A 10,640-nucleotide genomic window follows, 5' to 3' on the forward strand; every position below is an offset into this window, starting at 1 on the left:
ACTTTATGTCTTTTTTTTATTAATTATATATTTTTAGTAATAGTAGCCAGGAAAATAAAGAAAAAAAATAATAAATTCGATTTATCGAAATTTGACTAGATCAAATTTACTCAAATTTTGAATATACTTTGATATCAATTAAAATCGTTTTAGTAAAACCAAGCCAATACTAAAAGTTTTTCAAAATTATAATTTCATTATTAAAATATAGATATAAATACCATTTATATTTATTTTGAATCATCTGACTTTAAAATTTAAATGCAGTAAAAAAATGTCAAAATCCTAGTTAAACATGACTTAAAAAAATTTTATGATACTCAATAAAGTATATTAATAATATAGTTTTTTTCATATTTATTTAAATTCTTTAAAGGAGGGTCTATAGTAATTTTTGCTCAAACTAAACCTCTAAACGCAAAACGAAGAATGAGACTCGATGCGTTACTTTATAAACTGGCAGTCTACGTTTTGATTTTTGAAAAATATTCATTTGTTGAAGAGAAAAACGTGGACAAAGTTTCCATTTACTGCGCAAGTGCAACAAGGATAGTTCCGTTTGTTGGCTTGAGTGTGATAGAGAAAAAAAGTTCAGACCTCTCTTAATTGAAATTAATGAAGTCAAAAAAAATGATAATATTCAAATAAAACATTTAGTAGATCACTTTATACTCAATTGTTTAATTAAAAAACACTTGAATGTTTTACTCCCTCTTAAATTCCCTGCAGTCACTTTTTAAAGTTGAGCCTAAAAAAATGATCAAAATTTATTTTAATAAATTCGATTTTTTAAAAAAAACTATTTCCAAAATCGAGATTCGTGCACTATCAAAATAATTGTATCAATGAAATACTAAAGACTAAATTACTTTCAATAACAGTATCCAATTCAATGTTTACTTAAATAAAAAAAAAAGTAAGAGAGGGAGAGTGACTTAGTCGGAACTTATAAAGAGACAGTCTCACGCTGCATGGTTTCAGTGCGGTTTTATCAAGTCTAGCTATTAACTTAACTATTTTAATTCGTTTTAACACGAAAAATAAATTAAAAACAAAAGTTAACCTTCATATTTTTTTTAAATTTATCAATTTAATTTTAATCTATACCAATAGTATTATTTATTTTAAAGTGATAAGATTAAAAATAGATGGAGTTTAAGTTCGTAAATTTTCATTGATATTATTTGACAAGTATTAAACATAAAATTATTTTAATCCCGACTATGACAACTGAAAATAATTCAACGGTTAATGATAGTAACGGTCAAAATTCATTAGTACACGATAATAACAATGAAGTTTTTACGATTACGAAAAGTAAAGTGCCCAAGGCGATGGAAGGAAAAAAGATGGATTTCGACGACTTACTGCCTTATGTAGGAGAGTTTGGATTGTATCAAAAAATATTGTTTTTATTAATGATACCATTTGCTTCATTTGTCGCATGGGTTTACTTTACACAAATATTTATTACACTAGTGCCAGCCGAACATTGGTGTAAAGTCCCTGGATTAGAGAACCTTACTGTTGAACAGAGGTAAGAGAGAGTTGACACCTAAAAACTAGACACGTAAATAATTCAATGATTAAGTGATTAATGGTTTGAAACGATCAAGGTTCTAGTAAATAATGATTATTATTATTCAAAATCATCAAACAATACAATCATTAATCACACGGAAAAAAAATATTAGTAAATAATACTCAGATTAACGTAAGAAATTAATAGCAGATGCATTTTTTTGACAAGTGTCTTGTAGTTTTTTAAGGTTTAACTAGTAATTTTAAATAGTCAAGCCGTATATTTCAACGATTAACTGTTAATTATAGCAGTTTAAACATTAAAATCATAATTTTACTGATTGAAACGACATTAGTTATTGAACATAACATAAATAATTACAAGTTGAACTACAATTATTGTCAATCATTTATTTCCGTGCATTACTTTTGAAATCAATTATAATGTCATTGGCTTAATTATATTTTTTTTTCTAAGAATTGTAATCGCACTTATCTAAATTTACAGACGAAAAATTCCTCTTATCAACTAATTATAATTATCTATCTATTTGCGTGCGATAAAATTTTTTTATTCCTTAAATAAATAAATAATCGTATCATATAACCGGAGAATAGCGTAGATAAAATCATCAATTATTACAAGAGATTTTAATTACTTATTATTCCTTTTTTTTTTTCTTTAATATCCTTACTGTCACTGTAATAAGTCAAACAGTTTATTATTTATTATATAAGAGCTTGAGCCCACAATTTAAGATTATAAAACTTTTTGTTGTATTCGCTAAATAATAGAGTAATTTAGTTAATTTGATAAATTAGGTAAACTTTAATTAAAGTTTTGTTGCTTAGATTTTGAATTAAATTTTGGTTTGAATTAAAAAAAAATTTTATCAAATGATTGCAATTCAAATGAATTACAATAAAACAAATTAAATATTTATGCAAAGCCTTCGCACAGGCAATGAGAGCGTGAAAGTAAAAAAATCGCATGGACATTGCATTTCAACACTCGGTTGCGTTTATCGTCACTTGCATGTTTAATCAATCTGAGAAAAAAAATCGTATCTATTGCGATTTAAAGAAGGCACTGATAAATTAACGTCTATATATATCAATAATAAAGATAAAAAAAATATAGACACGAAACAATGAATCAATTAATACTCGTTACAACCAGTTATCACTATCATCGATTTTAAAAAATGACTTTGGCATATTTCCTCATATCTGTTAATCATGTGTCAAAGTATTGGCGAGTTGATTAACACCTTTTTCTTATTTATAGTTGCAAAATAATATGATGTAATATATAGATATCTTTATATTTATTATTATAATTATTTTATAGAATAGCACTAGCGATACCTCCCGCGGGGATTTATGATAATGCCGGTGCTTCAGGAAATTCACGTTGTTCTATGTATAAAGTTAATTTTACTGAGATTTTGATAAACCGCACTGGAATAATACCTGTTGCTGATCCCTCATGGCCAGTACAAAAATGTCAGTATGGCTGGGAATACAATTTCACGGAAATACCATATGAAACTGTTGCAACAGAGGTAAAGAATTTAAATAAATAAACAATTTACTTTTTAGATTAAATTCTCTCTAATCAAATTGTTATTTAATACTAACATCTACTTATTTATTTATTTAGTCTTCGAGACATTTATTGACTTGATTTTTTCTATATAAGGTAGAAGTACCGTTTTTGGCCAGTTTTGGCCACTTTAAAAATTTAAATAAAATAGTTTGTAAAAGACGCAGTGACATCATTAATTTTTAAAATGTGTGCAGACACTCTTATCGCACTATTGCAATGAAAATTTTAATTTATACTTCTTCATTAATTAAACTAAAGTATTAAATGTCCAAAAATGGAGCAGTGACCACAAATGATACTTCTACCCTATATTAATTAAAAATCAAGCTATACCCCATAGAGATATCGTTTTTGGACACCTTAGGGCCAGTTCTGAACACTTGAAAAATTTTAATGAAGTAATTTGTAAACGACGTAATGACATGACTAATTACTCAAATGTATACAAAAATACTTTTATCACACTGTTGCGATGGAAATTTTATTTTATACTTTTTTATTAATTAAAATTAAGTTTTATGTGTCCAAAAAGGGAGCAGTCGCCACGAATGGGACTCCTGTCCTACATGGAGAGAATTTTTTGATAAAATTAACCCTGCAATTTAAAGTAAACCTGAGCCAAAAACAAAATAAATACAGAAAGAATAAAAACTGGTTCCTTTTGTTTTATTTTTTATTCAAAAGTTACTCAAAATTGGGGTTTTCTACCCCATAATTGAACACTATCTAGAAACGGAAGATTAATTATTTATCCAGGCCCAGTTTTACTCACAATAAACGAGTAAAATTTATGAGATAATTCTTTCCGTGTATACGATAAATTTTTTTCTCAATAATATAAATTTATTATAGAATAATTGGGTTTGTGATGACGGTGCACTGCCTACATACGCTCAAAGTATATTTTTTATTGGAGCAATATGTGGTGGTTTACTTTTCGGTTACATAGCCGACAGATATGGACGAATTCCCGCATTGGTAGGCGCAAATATAATCGGATGTGTTGCCGGAATAGCAACTGCATTTTCTAATACCTTTTGGGAATTCGCAGCATGTCGTTTCCTTTTGGGTTTTGCATTTGACAATTGCTTTACCATGATGTATATTCTAGGTAAGTTAATTCTTTATATAAATCTATTATACCTGCTCCAGTTTGTTACCTCACAGCACAATCTCTAAAGTATAATAAATTTCTTTCACTTAACATTTAACGCTCATTAAATATCTATTTTATAACCAATAAAATTTATTCACTTTTATCACAATTTATAATTATTACAAACGACAACGAACTCGATAGCCTTGAAATCTATATATATATATTAACTTATACAAGTATCCAAAGTAATTTATATTATTTTCTTTAGCTTAAATTTAAATTGTTCGATAGACCGCCGTATCTAATATCGATACCTGGCCTAATTTATCTAAACTTTCTAAGAACTTTTTTTTTTTTTAATGATTCGTAATTTAATAAATACAATCCCTTATATCCATTTATTTAAACTGATGATTAATGATGGAATTTTTTTTTTTTTCTAAAATGACTGGACATTTTTTTTATTCACATTATTAATTTTTTTTTTTTAATTATCATCAATCCAACTTACCTTAAAATTGTGAAAGCCAAAGTTAATTATATAGAAGATTATAAATGATGAATATGTATGTACATATTGTATATGTATTTATATATATAAAGGACATAATGTCAGGTCGTTAGCACTAGCATTACTAAGCGCAGTTGCACGTTATTCATAGTAAGATTCCATAATGAGTAAAATAGATAGCGTTAAATCGAATAGATTGTGAATACGCAAGCAGGTTTTGCGTAAGATAATATTAAATGTGCGAATTTAAATATATTATTATTACAATCCAAGAAGCCAGCCAACCGAAAATGGAGATATCCTTGCATACAATCGAGATATAATAAAATAAAACCTCCAGTGGAGTCACTCGGTTATTACTCATTAATTATTTACCTTTATGGTATCTACTATTTTTTTTTTCACGGTTAAATAAATGATTAAGTGATGAGAAGGACATTATGGTCCAATTACTTTTTATCCTCGTAAATGACTATCGTAAAAAATAAATAAATAGAAATAAAGGTGTGATTTAAAACTTTTTAGTTCTTGAGTATGTGGGACCAAAATGGCGTACTTTTGTCGCAAATATGTCGATCGCATTGTTCTTCACGGCCGCAGCTTGCGTACTTCCATGGATAGCTTATTATCTAGCGGACTGGCGTATGACCACTATTGTTTTATCCATTCCACTTGCACTTTCTGTATTGACGCCGTGGCTTGTACCTGAGAGTGCAAGGTGGCTCGTAAGTCAAGGACAGATAGATCGCGCCATTCATATTCTTAAGAAATTTGAAAGGATCAATGGTACCCAAGTTCCTGACAATGTTTACAAATGTTTTAAAGTAATTTTAATTATTACTCGTACACGGAGAAAAAATGGTTATTTTTCCTGTGTTGGCATAGTAACTATTACTGGGTGGACATAGGAATTTTTCGTATGTCAACATAGGGAAATTCCCTGTGGGAAATTAGGATAAAATACTGTATTACGTAGGAACTTTTCCTATAATACACAGTCAAAAATTACTGGGTCAACATAGTAAAAATTACTGTGTCAAAATAGTAAAAATTACTGTGTCAACATAGTAAAAAATTACTGCGTGAACATAGTAGAAATTACTGTGTCACCATAGCAAACAATTATTGTGTCAGCGTAGTAAAAAATTACTGCATGAACATAGTAAAAATTACTGTGCTGACATAGGAAAAATTACTGGGTCAACATAATAAAAAATTACTGTGTCAACATAATAAAAAAATTACTGTGTCAACGTAGTAAAAAATTACTGCATGCACATAGTAAAAATTACTGTGCTGACATAGGAAAAATTACTGGGTCAACATAATAAAAAATTACTGTGTCAACATAATAAAAAAATTACTGTGTCAACGTAGTAAAAAATTACTGCATGCACATAGTAAAAATTACTGTGCTGACATAGGAAAAATTACTGGGTCAACATAGTAAAAAAATGACTGTGTCACCATAGGAAACAATTACTGTGTCAACATAATAAAAAATTACTGTGTCACCATAGTAAAAATTACTGTGTCACCATAGGAAAAATTATTGTGTCAACCTAGTAAATTTTCTCATGTTACATAATATATTTTCCGAAGTTCACATAAGAAATTCTACTATGTCAAGATAGGAATAATGACATAGGAAATATTATTATGTAACATAGAAAAATTACCTATTCTTTTTTCTCCGTGTATAATTATAATTTTTATTTTTGAAAATTTTTAAAAATATTTTATTTTATTAGGAAAGTTGTGAACAAGAACTTTCAATGGAAGAAACCGATAAAACATATTCAGCGATTGACCTTTTCAGAAGCCCACGTCTACGTAAAATAGTATTATTATTAATTATTATCTGGTAAATAAATTAATTATATCAATCTTAAATAATTTTTTCGACTCTCAGCTAATTATTAATAATGTAACCTTAATTTTCAGGATGGCAATATCTCTGGTGTTCGATGGTCACGTACGTAACGTCGACAATCTCGGCTTAAATGTATTTATTACATTCACAATAGCCTCGGCCACAGAAATGCCAGCTGATACATTACTGACATTATTACTTGATCGGTGGGGACGTCGTTGGCTAGCATTCGGATCAATGGCTGTGTCTGGAATCTTTAGCCTTGGAGCCTGTGCAGTTTCTAGCCGCAAGTTTTTTTATTTTTTTAATATAAAAACCAACAAAAAAATGAATTAAATTATTTATTTCACCTTATAAATATGAATATATGTATTGATTTGTAAATATAAAAGTTGTTTAAATAAATTTTAGGCATTTATGCAGCATCACTGGCCATCGTTGGCAGATTTTTTGTAAACATATCTTACAACATTGGGCTTCAGTATGCCGCTGAATTATTGCCGACTGTTGTACGTGCACAGGGTATGGCACTTATTCATATAATGGGATATGTTGCCAGTATCATAGCACCTTTCATCGTTTATCTTGCTGTAATATCACCAGTATTACCTTTATTGTTACTTGGAATTATGGGTATAATCGGTGGTGCACTTGCTCTTTTTCTTCCCGAGACTCTCGATCACGAATTGCCTCAGACGTTGCAAGATGGCGAAGATTTTGGAAAAGATCAAGGCATTTGGGATGTTCCTTGTCTGATGAAGTACATATTTATTTATTTATTTATTACACTGTAAAAAATCGAGAGTGAATTCGGAGTGATTATGGATTTTATTTTAATCCAAATTCACCCCGATTTGGATTTTTAATATCAAAGTAATTTCCTTCAGGAGTAAATTTTACTTCGAATCGGAGTTTCAATATTAAAATAAATTCCCTTTTAGATTGAATTTTACTCCAACACGGAAAAAAAATAAGCGCTGCAACAAGACGCAGTCCTATGGGAGCAACAGGATTTTTTTATGGAATCAATCAAATAAGGAACAAGTTTCATGTACCAATTTTTTTTGTCAGTATAGTAAAATTTCAAAATTTGTAAAAAAAAATTAAGTTCGGAAAAAAATTCCACTCTTAAAATTAAATTTTTTTTTCAAAATTTGAATTTTTCCCATAATTTGAGTTTTTTCTAAACTGAATTTTTTTTCAAAATTTGAAATTTTACTACACTGAAAAAAAAAATTGGTACATAAAACTTGTTCCTTATTTCATCGATTCCACAGAAAAAATTCTGTTGCAGCACCTATTTTTTTTTTCCGTGAATGGGATTAAATAAATAGACAGTCAGCCGCTCCGCTTTTACTCCGAATTCAACCCGCGTTCACTCCTTAAATTTTTTACAGTGTAACTGGTTATTTAAATTAATTAATTACAAAATTTATTTTATGAATTATAGGAAAGCTGATCATGAAAAAAGGCCAGAATTTATTAGGTCATACAGAACTGACAGTATTCGTAGTTCTGGCCGCTTGTCACTTCGAGGTGAAGTGTTGCGAAGTAGCATGATCCAAAGATCTAGTGTGAGATCACAGAAAAATTTGTCGACACCTCTCGAGGTGGTAAAATTATAAACTAACATTTTTTTTAAATTTTAGTAAGTTAATTTTTTTATTTTTTCATTAATTCATTATCATTATTTTTGTATAATATGTCACTGTAATTTGAAATTATTACGAAAGAGAATTATTACGAGCAATAATCGAAGTAATATAAGATAGATATTTCTTCAACGAGAATTCTTAAGTATCGAATTTATTATTTTTTTATCGATCTCTTTTTTATGTATCGTATGATATTGTAATTTTAAACGTTATTGCTTGTTATCAGAGCACATTATGAGCGTTATCAAAAAATATGCATAACGTTTTTTATTTATTATTACTTATTAATTTTATAATTGCATAATTTTTAGCAAAATTATTTTATAGACATCGATGTCTGCGAATGTGAAGTCATTCTGGTTTAATATGATGGAGTTGGAAAGTTATTTTAGAATGAAATAACATAATTTTTTTTTCGGTCAATATTCAAGTTTTCTTCGTAAGAAGTTGTAACTTTAAAAAGAAATACCTTCGGTGACGAGAAAAAATTATTTGCTGACGATATAATTTACATTTATTATGTAAACTTTAAAATGTCGAATTATAAAATAAATAAAAAATGATAATAATTTTTTTATTTTTACTTCGAATATTTGAAAAAATTATTAAGGTCTACGATAGAATATAATTATTGAAAAAATTATATTTGTACAAATTTAGAACCAAAAAATGATTAAAACTACGAGAAGTTCATTAATCTGACTGTACAAATTTTTAAATTTTAGTACAGTAGAACCTCGTTATAAGACTACACGTTATAAGACTCTTCTCCTCAATTTGTTAAAATTCGCTCGGAACGCTTCCCCCACCAACAACTCAATAAAAGTTTTGCGGCGAAACTTCGCTATAAGACTAACGAACAGTACGAATAAAATTGAGATAAAATGTACATACATAAAGATTTTAGATTAAATAATTTATTTTCATAAAGAATACTTAAAATTTTGTAGTATCACTGAATTAATTAACAGAAAAAAACGACAAAATTCTGTTTATTTATGATTAAATATAAAATAAATTCACTGTATAATAGAGTAGATTTGAACCGAATACATAAATAAAACGCAAAATTGCGTTTTATTTAGTTAGTCTTATAACGAGGTTTGGGCGCAAACGCTGTTAAGCATAATAGTGGGGGTAGCACAATAGTGGGGGTACCTCAATTCTAAGAATTTTTTCTCCTACAACCCCGAGCTAGTCTTATAACGAGGTCCTACTGTATAAATAAAATTTCTCAAGTCAATCCAAATTTTTTTTTTCAAATTCAGATCTAAAATCTGATGTATCTCGTAAAAAATGTACGGATCCCGATAGATGTATGGAAATATCATTTCTTCATGATCCTGAAGTTAACAGACAATTAAAAATTTGCAGATTTTTGTTCCGACAAATCAATTACAAAAAAAAATAAAAATATACGCATGTAGAAAATTTTGGAAACTACAGATGTAATTTTTTCAAATATTTTTTTTTTTATAATTTATCGTTTAAAAAAAAATCAAAAAATCATTAGACCTTGGCTAACTTCAGTTTCGTCATTTCTTCTTAATTTATTCTAATTTGACAGATTTGAGATAAAGAACTAATTGTTTTTTTTTCGGTTGATCAAATTTACTACCTGCTCAGATGAGAAAGAACAGTACAGTCACTTGTAAAGTTGGATTAGCGAGCGAATTCTATTCGTGTATCTTCGGTTTTCGTAAGTTTCCGTAAGCTCAGTTCTTTCAAAAGGTATTCCCTTGCTTACCTATTTATATTTAGTGATCATCACTGCCCAGCGCAGAAAACATTATTACTTTTTCTCCGTGCAAAATTTAAAGATAAAAATTTTTCGCTTTTGACTAAAAAAATTAAGTAAACTATTACTCATTAGAGTTTACCAGAAAGTATCTCCAATATTGTATATATTTAATCCATCAAAACCAGAATTACTCCATAAGCTCCTTTTCGTAAAAATTCAAAAATTTTCAAATATTACTTGCCGCTTTTTTTCTTCGGAAGTAAGAAAAAAAAAATTTCCTAGATTCAAAAATGATAAATACTTAAAATGTAACTGTACAATTAAAATAAAGTCATTAAAATGTAAATATATAATTATAAAAAAATATAAAAGTGTGATTAATAAAAAAAAAATACCACCGAAAGTAATAAATGCCTCATTACTAATTATTAATTTATTACCAAACTAATAGTTAACGTAAAATTAAGAACAAAAATAAGTTGTCGCACCATAATTGCTATCTTTAGATTTATATGCAGAAATTAATATATCTGACATATATTAAATACATAAATAACTCATAATCTGGATAAAAATTTATTTAATCTGCCAAAAGACAAGTGTCTCATTAATTATAATAAAAAAAAAACAA

At 28.0% G+C, this 10,640-nt stretch overlaps 1 protein-coding gene across 1 annotated transcript; it reads left to right on the top strand.

Moving 5' to 3' along the window:
- The first annotated feature begins 969 nt into the window (after positions 1 to 969).
- Positions 970 to 10,423, top strand: LOC130675324 (organic cation transporter protein-like). The gene is made up of 8 exons (XM_057480907.1): positions 970 to 1,537; positions 2,873 to 3,086; positions 3,983 to 4,241; positions 5,266 to 5,564; positions 6,492 to 6,604; positions 6,685 to 6,899; positions 7,025 to 7,373; positions 8,064 to 10,423. Exons 1-8 carry the CDS (start codon positions 1,224 to 1,226, stop codon positions 8,236 to 8,238), a joined length of 1,938 nt encoding a protein of 645 aa, XP_057336890.1. The 5' UTR covers positions 970 to 1,223; the 3' UTR covers positions 8,239 to 10,423.
- Positions 10,424 to 10,640: the final 217 nt, after the last annotated feature.

The sequence above is a fragment of the Microplitis mediator genome, chromosome 10, assembly GCF_029852145.1.
Source record: "Microplitis mediator isolate UGA2020A chromosome 10, iyMicMedi2.1, whole genome shotgun sequence".
Taxonomy (NCBI): domain Eukaryota; kingdom Metazoa; phylum Arthropoda; class Insecta; order Hymenoptera; family Braconidae; genus Microplitis; species Microplitis mediator.